Source organism: Lycorma delicatula, chromosome 1 (genome assembly GCF_047948215.1).
Source record: "Lycorma delicatula isolate Av1 chromosome 1, ASM4794821v1, whole genome shotgun sequence".
Classification (NCBI taxonomy): domain Eukaryota; kingdom Metazoa; phylum Arthropoda; class Insecta; order Hemiptera; family Fulgoridae; genus Lycorma; species Lycorma delicatula.
In genome coordinates this window covers 295,493,444-295,512,400 of record NC_134455.1, presented here as the reverse complement: position 1 = coordinate 295,512,400, position 18,957 = coordinate 295,493,444, and the positions used below count along the sequence as shown (strand labels likewise).

At 33.7% G+C, this 18,957-nt stretch overlaps 1 protein-coding gene across 5 annotated transcripts in view; it reads right to left on the bottom strand.

Moving 5' to 3' along the window:
* LOC142333099 (zinc finger matrin-type protein 3-like) overlaps positions 1 to 18,957 on the bottom strand; it is a 61,046-nt gene that overhangs the window by 10,527 nt on the left and 31,562 nt on the right. For all 5 annotated transcript variants that reach the window (XM_075380005.1, XM_075380035.1, XM_075380021.1 and 2 more), the window contains 3 exons: positions 17,520 to 17,654; positions 4,804 to 4,946; positions 417 to 536 (listed from right to left, as the gene is read on the bottom strand). In XM_075380005.1, the coding sequence (XP_075236120.1) occupies positions 417 to 536; positions 4,804 to 4,946; positions 17,520 to 17,654 (398 nt within the window). The remainder of the gene's footprint in view (positions 1 to 416; positions 537 to 4,803; positions 4,947 to 17,519; positions 17,655 to 18,957) is intronic.

Here is an 18,957-nt window from a genome sequence, read left to right as displayed (position 1 = left end):
AATTAAATTTGCCCCTTAATTGACCTTCCCAGAATTTCAGAAAGCCTTAATTTGCCCAGAGGAACTGAAACTCGGGCAAAATCTTTCACCCTGTATAACTCGCTAACGAAGCGTTTTTGAACCTATGATTATATGAAATTTTTTCTTATTTTTAGCCTCTAGAATGAGTTGTCAAAGTATTGCCCTATCCTCCTGAATCACTCTGTATATGTTGATTACTGCAGTAAGACTGAATCTATTGTCCTACTAATTATTAGACCAAAGCTAGTAACCAACTTATTCACCATGCTATTGAGATGTTTATTAAAAATTAGTCTATTGTGACAGTCATTCAAAGTTTTACATAAATGTACTTACACAAACTTACCATTTTTCAATTCAAAATTACCTATTTAAGTAATTAAAAATATACTCACATGTTCTTTTTTTCTTGTTTCGCTTCCACTTTCTGTTTCTCTTGCAGCTGTGCTTTTTCCTCTGGCTTAAGAAATGCCATGCCAATTCCAAATCTACCAGTTGGGTCATTTGAAACATTTCTGAGAAGTAAAATTAAAACAATGTACTCTAAATACTTATTTATTTACTTATGTAACAACAGATACCGCTCTCTAACAGCTGCCAATGGATGATAATGAACTTTTGAAGCAACTGAAAAATGATATGCCTAACTGGGGCATAAACCCAGTATTTCCAGATGAAGGACAGAAACATTACTACCTTGCCATAGAGATTGGCAATATCATAATAAAGCTCAATAACTAAAACAACAATAAATCAATAAAAACTATTCTACTGTATTTATAATAATTTACTTTAATATTATTTTAAATGAGTAGATTATTTTTCCAAAATTTAATTTCAACAATAAAAATCTTTTGTTTAGAATTTTCTTATGCCATTTCATAAACAATTTTTCTTTTGTTAAATTACATTTTAAAATAATTTTGACAAAAAGTGGCATTTATTTTCTCATTTAATTAATTTAATATTTTAGTTTTAAATAAACCATAACAGTAAAATTCTTAGTGTTAAATACTTATTACTTAATTTAATTTTGCTTAATTAACTAATTTTATTATAATTAACTAATTACATTTTGCATTTTTCTCTTTAATTCTTTGTCTTTCTTATAATAAATATATAAACATTTTATATATATATATATATATATATATATATATATATATATATATACAGTGTCCGTAAAATAATAGTGGAGTTTTAAATTGTTATAGCTTCAGGACAAAGTATTATAGAGAGATGAACTGTATGTTAAATAAAAGAGAAGCACTCCAAGTTTGTGTGTGAAAGCTTGCACATGCATATTGAATTTCCAGTACACAAGCACCTGTGCATTAGTCACATATTTGTGGTAACAAACATGGGAAGGTTCAATGTGTGTTGTGGCCTGCTATGTTTGAGTCAGTTATATGTGTTAAGCGTAAATACCATCATGTGTACAATGAAACCCCCCCCCCCCCCCCATCAAAATAACATTAGATGATGAGACAAACAACTCAAAGAAACAGACAGCCTACTGAAGCAAACACGTCCAGGATGGTCATCAGTATCTGATGAAACGATGGAAGCAAGCAAAAAGGTTTCTTGCGCAGCTCGAAGAAATCAATGTGAAAGTGTTCTAGGCAGTAGGCATTACTAAAACAACTGTTCACAATGAGTTAAAAAGACAGTTACGTTTCACTGTGTACAAAATTCAGGTGTTATAACAACTTTATCCACAGGACAAAGTGAAACAATTTTATTTTGCTGTAGACATTCTGAATAGGTTGGAACAGGATAATGTTTTTTTAATCAAGTTCGTTTTCAGTGATGAAGCAACGTTCATGTTTCTGGAAGTGGAGTATATCAGCATAATGCTCCTATATGGGTATCGAACATCCACATACCATTACTGAACATCAGTCTGACAGTGAAAAAATGTATGTGTGGTGTGCTATTGGATGAGACAATTTTTTTAGAATTTATAAAATAAACATAGAGTTATTGGCCCCTAATAAATATATGAATTACAAAGAGTTAAAATATCTAATTTTTGTAACTGACAGTTAATAATATACAGAGTGATTCAGAAGGAAAGATAAAAATTTGGGAACTGATTCTAGAGCTTGAAATAAGAGAAAGGGTTCATACAAACATGTATCCAAAAAACACGTTTTTTTAAGTTCGAAGACGAGTAACTTTGTTAATAAATAACGAATAAATGTGGCAAGACACCTTGAAATCTTCTTGTTGAAATCAAATTTTTTCTGTGTTAAGTTCTGTCTTCAAGGAGTCGTCTGTAAAAAAATAATTCTGTGGCATTTTCGGTGCTGTTCACCATTCACTGATACTGCAATACTACTTTTACCTCAAAAAATGTAGACAATTGATAAAATTTGGAAACGCAGTACACCATTCTGTCACTCCTTCACAATTTAATAGTTTTTCATAGACCTTTAAAGCATTAACAGAAGCTCAACAGGAATAATTTTATTTATGTATCCTCTTAAATGAAAAGTACTTCATAAGTCATAACAAGAATAACAAGAGTTTCATTCATTTTTTCAATATCTAATCAACCAAATTCAATTGCAAAAGTTTTTCTAGGCTAATTTTAAAGGTTACCAGTAATCTATAAAGGTGGTAAAATAAACCAATCAAAAAAATTCTCCTTACATTTCTATTTGACAATCCTAAGGCCTATGCATGGTGGACTGTAGATTTCATGCATGACTAACCTCACTTGGTCAACGTTCTCAAGCATTATTAACATTCAACATCAAAAGATGAACTTACACCACCTCCTAGCATTAAAAGTATTCATCCAAGCAAGACAAAATTATGAGAAGGAATACTACAGCATCTTCAAAGTCCATAATTTGGACAGAACCTTTATTAAATTAATACTGTCGCAGAAAAAACCTGTCTATTGGCCAATTAATTACAGTCTACCGAATGGTAAGGACTGTATAGTTCATTGTAGCAGTAATTGAATATTCTCCCTGAGACTCATGGCCATTATAGTACCACTAAATTCATCAAATCCTGTTGGCAGACCCTTTATAATTTAATAGAAAGAGGTTTGCAAAACATTTTGTAAGAGTGCTAGTAATAAATAAGGCAGCAAAATGGTCCAAGAAGAATAAAGAAAAGTATCTGAAAAGCTTAGAAATGCAGTTATGAAAGAAGATTAAGAAAGTAAAATAGAGTTAAGGTAAAGAAAATAGGGTATTTAAGAAAATGGGAATAGAAATATGCTTGATGAGTGTAATAAGAAAAAGGAAAGTGATATAGAGTGACCATGCATTAAGAAGGAATTAAATATAAAAGGGATGATTCAAAGGAAAATAAAAAGCAAAAGAGTAAGAGGAAAAAAGGAAAAGTACTGTTATGTTGAGTGTCCATTGGTCTAATGGTTAGAATGCTGGCTGCTATATCAGTCGGCTTCTGTTTTCATTCCTGGTAAGGGTATGGCACTTTTTTCACCTATGATTTCATCTATCTCATTAAAACACATGTGTAGCATGTTCAAGGTTATAACACTAAAATAAAAAGTGCAAGAAAAATTCCTGACTTTTTGGGAGGAAAAAATTATAAACACATTAAAAGGAACATACAGAACAGTGAAGAATCAATTGACAATAGTTGAAGGACAATTATAAAAAAGATAAAATACTATTATTTGTTTAAAATTTAAAATAGTTTCATGAATACTTTATTGCATATGTTTAATTTTGTCTTATACAAAATTTATTACATGTAGAATTAATACTGATTAGTTAAATGTTACCTATAATCAAATTCGAGATTAAGTATCTTAAACATTAATCATTAGATTTTTGTAAAATCTTAAAAAAAATCTCTCAAATTCCTTTAGAATAACTAACATTTTTATCAGTAAGGCTTCTGTTTACTTTTATTGCCAGAATCTTCTTTATTTAAACTCCGGGACCACCATTAGTTACTACTTCAAAGGATGAGATGAATGACAATTTTTTTAGCGTGTGAAAATGTCATGCCTGACTGGGATTCAAACCCGGAATCTCCGGATGAAAGGTTAAGATGCTACCACTCGCACCATGGAGGCCCAAAATGAATCTGCCAACATTATTTCCCATCATCCATAATATCCATCGTGGAAATATGTCTACCATGTTTTTATTACAAAAAAAAGTAATAAAAATCAGTCCACCAAAACTTTTCGTTTTAATATTTAATATAAGAGAATAATTTAATATGTAAGTTTGAAACAGTACCCCCACATCTTGACAAACTGTAGTTGTGGATAAAAATGTTTCAAAATTTTAAACAAACTATTCATGTATTTTATGAGTTATAATCAGTCAAATAAGGACTTTGGAATCAGATCTCTAAAAGTTAGCCTTTTACATATTTACCGATAATTCTCTAGAATAAGAAGTTGGAGAATTTTTCCCCAGCAATCAACCAACATAATACGGAACAGACAAAATTTTTTTATATATCATGAAATTTGATAGTCCAGTTCCAAAACATCATCTGACCCATTAAATTTCAAATTTTTTATTAAGTTCTTAAACCAACAAAAACTGACATTACTGGATACTTTTATAAAAAAAATCCACAACAGAAAAAATAACCAAATTAAAAAAAATTGAATATCAACCTATTTAAAAAAATACAGATGCTTACAATTTTAATAATTCTTTTTAATTTTAAATAGCTTCTAAAATCAGACTTTTGTAATAAATTATTTTTTTGAATTGATAAAACTTTTTCAGTAAAAACTCAGAAATTAACCACAAAAAATTGTTCAATACTCACATGCCTGTTTTTGATTTCTCATTTTTTAGATAACCTCTTCTTAAAGCCTTAATATGATTTTTACCTGCATAATGTTCTTGGGCATTATTAACTGATGTAAGAACTAAGTTACAAACATTACAATATGTAACATCTTGTTTCAACTGTTAAACATAAACAAATACCATTAGATAGGTTTCAAGAATTATATAAGAACATTAATACCAAGTAAAAAACGTCACAAATGAAAATTTAATAAGTTTACAAATTAAAGGTAACATTATTTCAGACTAAGTGACAAGACAAAAATAGTGGACAACATTGACTCATTGACGGCTACTCAATGATACATCACTGCTAAAAGGACAAATGAAACTTTGGAATACATTTTGTTTTAATTAAATTTTAATACTGACTGTATGTACCTCTCTACAAGTAACAGAGAATCTAAGAAATGCTTATTAAGTCACAGATTTAATGATGGGAAAATCATGATATTCACCTTCTGGTGGTGGAAAGGGGGCAACGACTATATATATTAACTACTATGTATACAAGCAGTTAACAAATGAAGGAATCGAGTTATTCCCAGTATAAGGAGTCCCTCTCATTACAAGGGCCAATTGTCTCTTCAAAGGGTGAAAGGCAGTGATGGGTACAGGGCACTCTATTGCCCTGAGGGGTGGGAATTCTCCCAAATATGGAGGAACTTCTAAAGGAAGTCAGTGGTATTAGAATACAGAAGGCAACAAAAAAACCACTATATTAAAGATCTTAGTGATAATTCCTTGTGTTACACTATTATGTTAGCTTTTTCTGTTGAATGTTCCAGAGTTAGAATCTCTTCTCATTCAGGTCTCCACGAGGAACAACAAATGAAGTTAAAAGACCAATTGCCTATCAGAACTTGGAATGTCAAACTTTGTTAAAAGTTAGAGAATTCAACAGGGAAATGAAGATAAATAAAATGGATATATTAGGATCACGTAATTAGGATCAACGGATCACGTATATTAGGATCAAGTAAGGTGGAAAGGGCAGTGAAATGAAAAGTAAAAAAGTTACTTTATTCCATTGTGGAAGAAAGAAAGATGATTGGAGAGATATTTAGAGAGAGGAAGAGGAAGAATTAGTCTGTGTTTCATAGATTTAGAGAAGACAGGTGATATTGAGACAAATGGGAGAAAATGATAAAGAATCCTAAAGAATAAAAAGTAGAATAGAAAGAAAGAAGATCAATTAAAGAATTACACATGACAAAAATTGTGACAATGAATCTACATAAGAATATAACTGACTGGACGGGTCTAGGTCGAGGTGTTAAGCAAGGATACTGCCTCTCATTGACACTATTCAACATCTGCTCTGAAGATATGATAAGAAACATATTACAAGAAAGAGAAGAAGGAATAAGTATAAGAGGATGAAAAATAAGATGCATAAGGTTTGCAGATGGTATGGTAATTACAGATGGTACATACATACTTCAAAGACTATTAACAGTCCTAGAGGAAGGAATGAAAGAGGATGGAATGAGAATAAATGTAGGAAAAACTAGAGTGATTGAAGTAAACAACAAAGAAGATTTAGTGGTAAGGATAAGTGAAGGAAGAAGATAAAGTAAAAAAATTACAGATATTTGGGTGTTTATAAATATTTCTATATTTTATATAGATATTTGGTGACAGAGGGCTGGAGTACCAAGGACATAAAAGGAAGGACACCAATGGCAAAGGAAATCTTTAATAAGAAGAGGGAATTATTAAAAGTCTGGAGTTAGAGTTAAGGAAGAGGTTATCTAAATCATGTATGACAATCTAGCTGTCCCTACCTACCTGACTGAAGAAGGAATTGGATTGAGACTTTTGGGATGTGGATATGGGGAAAGGTGGAGAAAATAAGATGGATGGAAAAGTGAGTAATGAAGAAGTAATGAACAGAATTAAAGAAGAAAGAACAGTTATGTGGGACGTACATAAAATAAAAGGAGACTGCTTAGGAAATGTGGTTAAAGGATGTGGAGTCTTAACAACTACATTGGAAGGATCTGTAGAAGGAGAAAGGAAGTGAGGAAGAAAGATGAGTTAATAGATGAGGTGAAAACTGCGAACTATAAGGGTATAAAGGAAAAGGCTTGGGAGAGAAATGATGGAGACATAGATGATGTACTGACGATGTGTATGTAATCAATCCATTGTTTCCCACAGAAAGGTGTACATTATAGAACATTAAATTTACATAGTTGCTTTACAATTACACAGTCTGTGTCTCTTTCTCATGAATGTGTCACATGGAAAGCATTTGAGGCATAAATAACACTGATAAAATTGCTTTTTCTGATAATAATGATATTCATTGCCAATCCTTGTGATGGACAGAGGGAAGATTTTACTTATAAGGTGAATTTCATATAAGGACTTGACATGACAATATGCATCAACACCAACATTGTATCTTTAGGTCTCTGTTGCCTTCTATTTTGAAGAATACTACAGGGAACTAATTTATTAATAAATTCCTTAGTAGGTTTGGCATGGGATTTTTATTATTCCTGAGAACGGTTACGCCATTTTTGGAGATGATCCTTTATCTTAGATTGTCTATAATCATTATGGTTATGGGAATTAATATGTATGAATATACACATGTATGGAAATTAATATACACATGTATGAATATTATTGAGGATGTTGTGTAACAATTAGCCATATTTTTCAAAACTTGTCAGTGGGTTACTATGTGTTCACCAATGATTTTTCCACAAAAAAATGTGACTGTTTTTTTTATTTCTAGTAGTACTTTTACTTCACTAATAATAATTTATTATCACAATTGTCCTATTTAATGTTATTTTACATTTTTTATACATTTTGGATTACTGAAAAGACTGTGAAACATTTTTAAAGGTTACCATTTACAAATAATAGGTTACATTATATTAAAATGAAGAAAAACTCTTCAATTATTGAGAAAACTGTGTGTATGCAGTTGTCATGATTTTTCTGCTACAGAACAGTAGCAAGGATGACTCCAAGTAATGTTAGAATATACAAAAACCACTTCAATGTGACAGTGCAGTGATTTTGAAAAGAATTCCAAAAATCTCTACCTATATGTAACAGTATCCATGAACTGATATGAAGAATTTCATGATGAAGGCTGCCTATATACTGCTCTGCACATGACTTCCTTGTACACCTATTAAATTACATCTACGCAGTTTTTGGTGCACTTCATTTAAAATTGTTTCATTTATAAATGAGATACAATCCTCCAATTTTTTTGTTATTGAATTATTATTTATTGTAATTTTTTTTTACAATCAGAAGTTAATTATTAATAAATTAATATATTTATTTAAATTAAAAAAAAAAGGAAATGAAGTCAGATTCAAACCAATGTGCCTTCCCTTGTAAGATATAAATATTTCATTAATTAAAATTTTATTTAGCTATAACTCTGGAACCAACGAAAATAAGTACCACTTATGATATATCATTGAAAAGATCTCAATAAGGGCTTATTACTGCAGTTAAGAGAAAGTCTAAAATATCAAATGTTCAGTCAAAATGGGTGTACAACTAGATATCACAACAGTCCTAACTTCAAAATTTCAACATTCTACAGCTAACCGTTTTAGAGTAATGCACGATACATATGTATGCACAAACATACGTACATACATACAGACGTCACACCGATACTAGTCAAAATGGATTCAGGGATGATCAAAATGGATATTTCCCTTGAAATCTGAAAATCAAAATTTTTCCCATCACAATACTTCCTTGTACGAAGAAATACCTTCTTAGGTTCCCTGACATCCTAGACAACTCAGTCAAAGAATAGTACATAGACAGGGCAGTAGTAACAGACCTTCTTTTTACTTCCTTTACTTCATACAAGGAAGTAAAAAGAAGTAAAACTAAATACAAATTCAATAAATCCTTCAAAGTTGGCTGCACAAAAGCAAGTGGACTTTTAGTATCCTAGAACATAAAATTCAATGTATTATTAGCAGTTAAAAAATTATTCACTGGATGAACTGTAACCATCTAACAATAAATACGAATAAAACTAATGCATCATGCTTCTCAGATAGATTCAAATGCTGCTAATTGTGTGGGTAGAATTCCCATTAATAATATCAATAGTATTTCAGTTGCTCAGAGTAAAATAAATTTTGGGTGTTCTTTAAATAATGAATTCTCTTGGGATGGTAAAATTGATTTCCTTTACAACATACTAAACTATACTGTTTTGCTTTGAAGAATCTTAATAAAACACTAGGCTTGTCATCAACATTAAATATTTATTATGTTTATGTATTATATTCCTGTCTGAAGTAAAATAGCCATCTCTTGGGCTACCTCAGAATGTCAGAACAACTTTCCGAGATGCAAAAATGGGATGTCAAATCATATTGTTTGAAACCCAAAAATATAAATCATACTAACATTTATCACAGACTAACATTTAGTAAATTAAAAAAGTTAACTTACTGATCTGTTTATATTTATAATGTGTAATCTTTGTTAGAAAAAAATCACTTATTTAAAAAAAAAAATATTCCACCTCTATCAATCCAGCCAACAGAAGTATTTTACTATGACCCAACACTATTGTGTGACAGAGTATGTAAATAAACTTTTAATAATACTACTTAAAAAAAAAACTTAGTTTTCTGCATCTCTGTTCAATGTGTACAAAAAATATGTGCTCAAATAATTTACATTAATACCTTCTGTACTGTAATTTATTTAGTAGTTAATTTCATTTTAGATTTACTTTATAGTTAGTTTTCATTGCATTATAGTTGTATTTACATTATTATTAATGTGTTTTATATTTTAAATAATTAATATTGATTTTAATTACTTTTTTTTTATTCTATAATTAACTGAGCATTTTGATTCCTCTCAAATCAAGGTTTTATCAAAATCTCTCTGCATCCACCAAGGCAAATGTTGGGACAGCTCCTTCTTTTAACAAACAGAAAACAAAATAGCACTCCCACCTATTCCTGATATGATCTGTGTAATAATTAATTAAATAAATACTAATAACAATAAAAGACTTATGTTTAATGAGAAAAACAAAACAACACCCAATCCTGAATGAGTTAAGGCAAGTGAATATTTAACTCAAGATAAATTCACTTTATCAGAAACAGATGAAGGTACATCAACTTTTATCTTAAACCAATTGATACAATATAATTATCTCACCTAAAAATTAAAATCATTTTTAGACAGATTTTTTAATATTTCTAATCAGTAACAAAATTCTGTCATAGTATGCCATTCAGACATGCATATGCAACATTTTGGTATTAATATTTAGTACAATGGTAAATTAAATATAAACGGGATTTTTGTTCCTGAGCATCTACAGTTGGTAGGACTCGGCCCATGCTTCTAGAATGCTTGGGCAGGGTCATTAGGAGTGGGGAGAGCTGGCCATTCCACAATCCCAACCAATTCATCAGTAACATTTATAATGTCAAAACAACAGGTACACCCCTCCATGCATTGTGTATGATTTTATAATCATGCACAATGCATGATTATAAAATTTCTTGCTCATGAAGGAGTTCAAGCGACAGAAATTTTTCAGAAATTGACTGCACGGTTCAGGAACCAAACACTGTCAAAGGCTCGTATGTTTGCCTGGCATAAAGGGTTTAAGGAAGGACAAGAACGAGTGGAAAATCAGGAACATGATCGCCGTCGCCGGACCAGCATTACAGACTAAAACATTCGTGTGGTTCAAGACATTCTTGAAGATGATCAACAGGTGAAAGTATCCAAAATTGTAAAACAGGTCGGAATAAGTTATGGGAACTCTTAAGCGATCATCACAAGCAATCTACAGTTCCATAAAGTATGTGCCACATGGGTCCCTCGCCTTTTGAAGTTGAGACATTAACTTCTATCTGTCAAAAGTTTGACAGAAAAGGTCTGTCAAAGGCTTACAGCAAGGTTTGCAAAAGAAGGTGATGCATTTTTGACTTGGATCGTCACCTGTGATGAAATGTGGGCCCACCACTACATTCTCCAGTTGAAATAAGCCAGTATGCAGTGGGGGCGGAAAGGGGGAGGCAGCCCCAGTGAAAGCCAAGATTTGACTGTCAGCTGGCAAGGTTCTTTTAACTGTTTTTTTCGACTGGCAAGGCATTTTGCTCATTGATTTTTTGCATGGGTGATGCACAATCAATGCTGCTTACTACTGCAAGCTGTTGAATGAGCTGAGGGCTGCATATCACCACAGAGTTCAACATACAGCACGAGTAGGAAAGGTTGATTTTGTGTTTAGGCTCTGCTATTTGGATATTTATTTGATGTAACTTTATTGTTATAATATAGTTTGTTAGTTGATTATGTTCACTATGATATGGTGTATGGTTTAGTACTTGTTTTAGGTCTTCTGGAGTGTTTTATTAGTCTTGTTTGATATTAATCTGCGTAGTTAGCCTGACAGGCTATCTAGGCTAGTTTGGAGTGTAGTTTAACTTTCCTTTGAACTGTACACCTGGGGATGAAACCAATACTTCTGTTTTGTTTTGTTGTATATTTGTTTTTATTGTTTAGTGTTACTTCAGTTTCTGACATTTATTTATTATTAAGTTAGCTGTTATTTTCTTTTTAACAGCTGTTGTTGATAGCAACCATCTTTATTTGTATGTAGCCTGTTTCTGGTCAACATCATCAGTGTATGTGCTTGTTATTGGGCAATAGTTTTATGTGTTTATCTTTATAGTTTGTAAGCAAACATTGTTTTTGTTTATTTTGTATTTAGTGTTAATTAATTACCACTGTTTAGGTTACTATTTTTGTTGTGTTTATGATTTTGTAAATGTTTGGACCTGAAGTAAATAAGGGTAAGTCCAAGTGGGCTAATCCTTGCGAAGAGATTACGGAGACGATCAATGTAATGGAGCTCAACGACTCTTTATCAGCTTCTAGGGAAGAGGTGTTGCGAGCAAGTGCTTATGGATCTTCGTATACTGGAAAGAGTACTAATCAATTAATGATTGAGAAGAGAAGTTTTCTGAAGGTAATGGGAGGGCTGGAGATTCGGTCCTGTTAGTGCAGGCATTTGAAGAGAAGTATGACGTCTTGATTCAATGTTTGGAGAACCCAAGAGGTGCTAAGACTAAATTTGCTATATAAGATCCTCCCTAAGATCAGGGAACTCAAACCCATTGTTGAGGCCTAGGCTCAAGGCTATGAAAGATTGGCTATTAAGCCTGAGGTGAGAGAGATTGTGACGGAGACAGTTTCCGCCCCTCCCATGGTTCCACAGGGTAAACACTACACGGAGGTTCTGAAAGGGAGGCTAGTCTGTCTCGTAAGCAGCCAGAGGTTGTGTTCGTCAACCTAAAGGAGGGGGCACTACTAAAAAAACTATGGAGATGAAGGACAAGTTTCAGGCCATCCTTCGAAATAAGAGGCAGAACCTGAGAATTTGTAATGTTAGAGAGATGAAGAAGGGTTTAGTTGTCATTGCTGATGACAAAGAAACTGTGCACATTGTCTATGACACAGATCGACGGCTGTCTGAGGAAGAATAAATGGCTTTCATTAGGGAGCAAAATACTCAGATGGATGAGGCTATATTCAAGTCTGAATGTTGATTATTATTTAAATCGGATAGGCATGAGGCGGAGCACTTTCATGGGATTTTTGAGGTTAGGCCCTAAACCTTTCAGCAGCTTCACTGCAGAGAGCAGGTAGTTTGTAGACTTCACTTCATGTAAGGTCAAGACGTATTTAGATGTCCAGCGCTGTTTCAAGTGCTCCAGGTTTGGTAACAGGGCTAAGTTCTGTGAACATCCTGCAGTTTGTGCTCATTGTGGTGATGAAAAACACATGCATGAGGAGTGTCCAAAGAAGTTGGAGGGTCCAACTTGTGTTAATTGCAAACGTCTTCAAAAGGATGATATGGACTCTGTGAACAGTAAAGATTGTGGGTGTTATCAGAGAGCTCTCGATATGTACTATAATTCTATTTTATTAAATGATTAGATTTGTTCAGTTGAATGCTCAGGGTGCTTACACTGTTCAGGTTGAGTTTGGAGAGATTGATGTAGAGGTTTGAATTTTGTCTTGTTGTAGCATCCATATATTGTGTCCAGTGATCTGTCAGGTTTTTTCGTTGGAAGAGGTTCTATTGTGGTTCTGAAAGCATGTCCATTGTTTTGTGGAGAAGGAAACTTGATTGTGTCTTTATTCGACAACTCTTGGATAACCATCATAATGTCTGTGTGGATGTTCAGAACTTGCATATCTAAGTTGCTAGTTCATATTTCTACTATAGAGATCCTGCTGATCGTCATCTTGAGGTCTAGGATAAAATCTTATGATTCTCTGGTACTGGTCCTATCCTTATAGGTGTGGATATGAATAATAAGTCACTCTTGTGGCATAGTGGTTTCACTGATGTTTGCGGTGAATTAATATAGAGGCAGCTCTATTAATACAGGCTTGGCCCAGCATGATCTACATGTATATAACGTACCTGGTGAGTTGCCCACCTACGTAGGTATGGTAGATGGGTGTTGATTGTTTGGTGGACCAAACATCGATGTTATTGTTGGTAGCTAAACCCCTGCCAATGTTTGTAATTGGAAAGAAGTTGATTGCTTGAGCAATCATACATTGATTGTCTATGAGATTGCTGGTGGCTTGAGTGCGCGCTACCAATGTAACGTTCTGGTTCAGCAGGGTTGTTTCCTCCACAGGCATGCAGACTGGAAGAAGTTTGTTGATTTACTTTTGACCAGGCTCCAAGTTTGGATCGGAGTCTGGATTTGTAAGATCTGGCAGTTGGTTTGTCGGCAACTTTTCTTGATGCCACTGAGTGTTCAATTCCCAGATGTTCTGGTTGAAAGAGAAATGCATCATGGTGGAATAGGGCGGTTTGTCGTTTGTGGAGAGCTTCTCAACGTGAGAGTGATCAAGAACGACAGGCAATCCTTGTTGCTGAATACAACCCTAGTAATGACTCTGTTCATGAGCAGGGGAACAGGGATCCCTGGGGTGTAGTATATAGGGTCTTGGGACACAAACGACAAAAGGACATTTTTCTGTCTGCTCTCTTGATCAGGTTTGGTGTAATTTCAGATACTTCTGAAATTTTACACATATTACTAAATGATTTATTGCCTCATGATAGTGAAGCTGGAGAGACCGCATACCATATGCGGGTGCAGTAGGAGGTCGCTCAGTTCCAAAGGGGTGCAGTGTCCTTGGAGATCACAGAGGCTGAGGTGCATCATGCTATCTGTAGTTTAGGTATGGGTAAGGTCCCAGGCTTTGATGGAATAATGGTAGAGCTTCTTGTTCACTCAGTTGGGGTGAAGTGTGAGAGTTGTCACAGGTGTATTTAATAAACTGTTGTTTGGAGGATAATTCCCTATGTGTTGGAAGAAGGGGATTGTGAAATTGTTCTTTAAAGGTGGTGACAAGGATCCTGCTGTTAGTTCGTCGTATAGGCCTCTGACGTTACTTCCAGTTATTGGCAAGGTCTTTGAAAAAGTTCTGTATCTATGTATAAATGAGAAGTTAAATGGGACGCCTCTTGGGTGCACCCTAATAAATATGTGACACAATTTCTTTCCAGCCATAGTACTTTTAGGGGCAGACTGCAGAAATTCGGCCTGGTAGATTCTGAGATGTGTTCTCAGTGTAGACAATTGGACGACACCTACCGTGTTCTTTATGAGTGCTCGAAATACGAGTTAATGCATACGGAGACCATCTGTCTTGATCTTATTGGGTTGACATTCGATCTCCGTGTAAACTGAAGAAGCCAGGCCAAATGGATAATAGTGGAGAGTTTTGTAGTGTACTTAGCAAAGTAAAGGATTGCTGAGGGGATCTAGAGCTCTGCTTGGATTTATCTTTTATTCTATTTTTGTTGATGTTTTGTTTTATAAATTATGTTTTTGTTGTTGTTCTTGTCATTTGTTTTGTTTTATTTCAATGTTACTGTGTTGTTATATTGTTCTGTGTAATATTTTTATTTTTCGTGTTGGGTATTGAACTCACTTTTACCTTCTGTGGGTAAGTAGTTCAATTCCTTTGTTTAGTTAGGTATTTTCAGTCTTGCTTAAGACTCGGTGAGATGTGTTTTGTTTTAAGTTCATTAAACAGTAGTACACTGATGGGAATGTCACTCGTGGCATTCGCATCGTGGCATCCTGGCCAAGGCAGACTGGAATATGTAAAAGCCAAGGTTTCAAAGATGACCTCCAGTAAAGCCCATTTTGAAATGGAGGGGGTGGCATCTTCTCCTATGGGGGTCAGGATGCATATCACCACAAAAGGTGAGACCAACCAATTCGAGAGGCCAACCTCCTCCACAACGCCAGACCACATACTGCAGCTCTAATGGTCTCAAAACTGGAAGAAATGCATTGAATTCAACTTGATCATCCTCCCTACAGCCTCGACCTATCGCCTTGCTTTTCATTTGTTTGGGCCGCTTAAAGAAGCTCTAGGAGAGCAACGATTTGTAGATGACAAGAGCATGGGGGGATTTGTGCACAACTGGCTCCTGACGCAACCAGCTTCATTCTACGATGCTGCGTTAAAAAACCTTCCTTCTCGTTGGGAAAAATTTATTTCTAAAGCAGGAAACTATGTAGAAAAATAAATTATATTTGCCTTTTATTTTTCAAAAAATTTATTTAAAAAAAAAATAAAATCCTGTTTATATTTGATTTACCCTCGTATGTAGATTTTAGCAAGCCAATAATGTCAAGTCATTAATTTAGATAATATAGTATTATTAGTAACAGATAATATTGTTACTTTATTTCACTAATAGAATATACTTAAATTTATTATTATTACATACTAATACAACATTTTGTTCTTATTCTTTTCATGCAAAAGTGTTAAGATGACCTTAGGTTATTATTGTTTAGTAAACTTCAACACAGCTCCCACTAAGGATAGTCCTCGATCTTATACACTTTTACATTTTATTAAATTTCTTATCTACCTCCTCTGTTTTTCTTTTTTAACATAAACACTGTTTTTTTTTCTTCTACTGAAGAGACAGTGTACATAAGCAGCAATTAAACAATTCTGAGACTTAATATATAAAAAATTACAAAGTTTAAATTGAAATATTATCCTTTTTTAAATAGGCTTCTTGTACGGCATACACTACTCCCAGCGATTCTCTCACTGTTGCAATGCTCTGAGGAAATCCTATTCTTTAATCATATCACTTTCTATGACTCACTGAATCTACAATGCAGTCAAAACTGGAACATTTCAACTTGGGCTTCACCTAGAGGAAGAAGAAGTCACAAGGAGTGACTTCAGGGGTATGAAGGAAAAAACAAGATGCAGTTGAAAAACTCATGAGTATTTTAAGCTGTACAGGTAGGAGCATTATTGTAACGACAACACCCAATCACCCTACTGCAGAAGTACAGGTTATTTGTGCTAAATGTCCACCCTCTGACGCTTCAAGACATTACAATCAAATCTGGCAATGGCAATCTGACGATCAAGGACAAACAATTGATTTTGTCCACATTTTCAAGAATTGTGGCCATAGAGGATTACTCCTCTATGGAGGATTACTCACCTCTTTTTGTTCTCACAGATGTTCAGCTTGCTTTGAAATGTAGGTGCTGCCCAAAACAACCTACCTGGGTTATTGCTTTACTTCAATAGGCCTGCTGGATCAGACCTACCACAAAACAGAGCAGAAAGGACAACTGTAGATGCGATCAAAAGCACAGATCCCATTGTATATAGAATGAAATTCCTCAACATATTGACACAAGAGACACTGCTTGTAGCTGCTGCAAATCCACATCACGATGTGCTTTGTATACTTTATAAGATAATCTCAGAGTTTTTTAATTCCCCCAAGTATTAACACATTGTTTCATAATAGAAAGGTGAAGCGTAATTTTTTGGTTTATACATATGTCCTAATTTTTTTTTTTATGGCTAAGACATATTTAAAGAGCCTGATGTACAAGAGGCATCAGTCAGAGCTATTTTCACTGGGAGAAGTGATGTTCATAACAAGGCCAGTAATAAACAAGTGGAGCTAACATCTTCAGAGCTAAATATCATTTACATTTAAGTGGGCTTGCCATCCTGATGGACAATAGCACATTTGACTCAGTGAAGAAGGCCGTGAGAAACCATTTCTAACTTTTCTTCATAAGCCTGATACAGATGTTTGCTATTCTTGAAAACTGCTCTACCAGTTTCAGGAGTATTTTGTCTCATGCCCTATAATCTTAGTTATATTCCTCAAAAATATTTTCTGAATTAAAGTCATCTTCATTTGCTACGAATCATCTTGACATGTCCTTAATATTCACAATAATGAAAGTAGTTATAATCTCATATATTACTGGTAAGAAAAAATTGTTTCTTCGTTGTGAAATAATTTTCTCATGTTTCACTATATTTACATTAATTTATTCATTCAATTATTTATACTATAAAATAACCTCTTTACAAAAATTTATAAATTAATATAATTTCTCTTAGAAAGACAATTTAAGGTAAGGAAAATGGCCGATATATTTTTAGTCTAACTGGTGGAAATCTTTATTATACTGTTTAGGAAAATCTATGCAAAAATCCAACCTATTACTAGCATTTTTCCAAAAGTTATTCAAAAACAATTAATTCAACAAAATTCATACACATTACTTTGATACATGTAAACAAGCTAAATAAAATAATAATTACCTCAACTTCCTCAGGTTTACTCAGTTTTGGCATTGGTTCCCCAGTTCTTTTAGACCAGTCTTCTAGAAACTTTCTCATGTTTTTTCTATGTGGTTTACCAGCATAATGAACTTTTGCACTGACAGTTGAACTGGCCTAAAATTCAAAATTCATCATGTAAATAATATAGACGTTACTCTTACATTATTCTTAAAAATTAACAGTACACAGAATACTGCAATACTGTAAAACTGAAATATATATGAACAAACAATAATTATGCATTGTCACTGTTCATGATGAATGTTTCAGAATGAGAACTATCTTCGCATACACTGACTAACATTTTAAATATATGCTAAATGAAGCAGCCAACTGCCAATTTTGTTATATGTTTAGTGGAATTCAAAGATGATTTCTATTTGTTTTCCTGCAGATATTTATCATTGCCACACATATAAAACACATCAGACATAATACGAGGTATGATCAAAAAGAATCTGACCTCATTTTTTATTGTGGTAACCAGCTATAACACAGAAGAGGGACCAATGTGGAATGTGACCTTGACTCGTATTTGTTACATATGATTCACTATTTTGCTGCCAGTCGCCAGCTTGATCACCAAAAGCTATTTGCAGATCAAGGTACGGATGTTAAACAAACTAAAGAGTGATACTAACATTTCCAAGATGGCCGAATGTCTGTTGAAAGTGACAAACACTCTGGCAAATTTTCTTACCTGCAACCATTCCCGAAGGAAAATTGAGCAAGTTCAACAAATGGCAATGAATGATCGCCAAATAACAGAGAGCTTGAAGATGAAGTATGACTTTCATTTGGCTTGGTGCAATCAATTTTAACAGAAGATCTTGGGATGCGACAAATAGCAGCAAAATTTGTCATACAACTTCTCATTCATGAACAAAAGGAAAACTGATTGCAAATTGTGCACACTGGAATGGGCTAATAGTGATCCTGATGTAATGAGAAAAATAATAACCAGAGATGAAACACGGGTCTAAGGGTAAGATCCTTAGACAATGGCATAATTATCCCAGAATTTCAGGTTTTGTAGCTAAAGACAGCCAGACAATCATGAAAGGTCTTACTGACAGTCATTTTTTGATTACCAAGACATGACTCAACACGAATATGCTTAACAAACTGTCAATAAAAAGTACTGTTCATAGTGTGGTAAGAGGTGCTGCTCAACACAAGAGATCACAGCTTTAGGAAAATTGCAGATGGAAAATTCATCTAGACAATGCTCCTCCATACATCATAACTATGCAAAACATGAATCAGATGATTTTAGCAGACTCCTTACTCACCAGGAATGGTTCCTTGTGATTTTTGGCTCTTTCCTGGCCTTAAAATTCTGCTTAGAGGAAACACTTAAAGACAAAGAAGAATCAAAAGAAATACAACAGGAGGAATAATGTTCACTAAAAGTGAC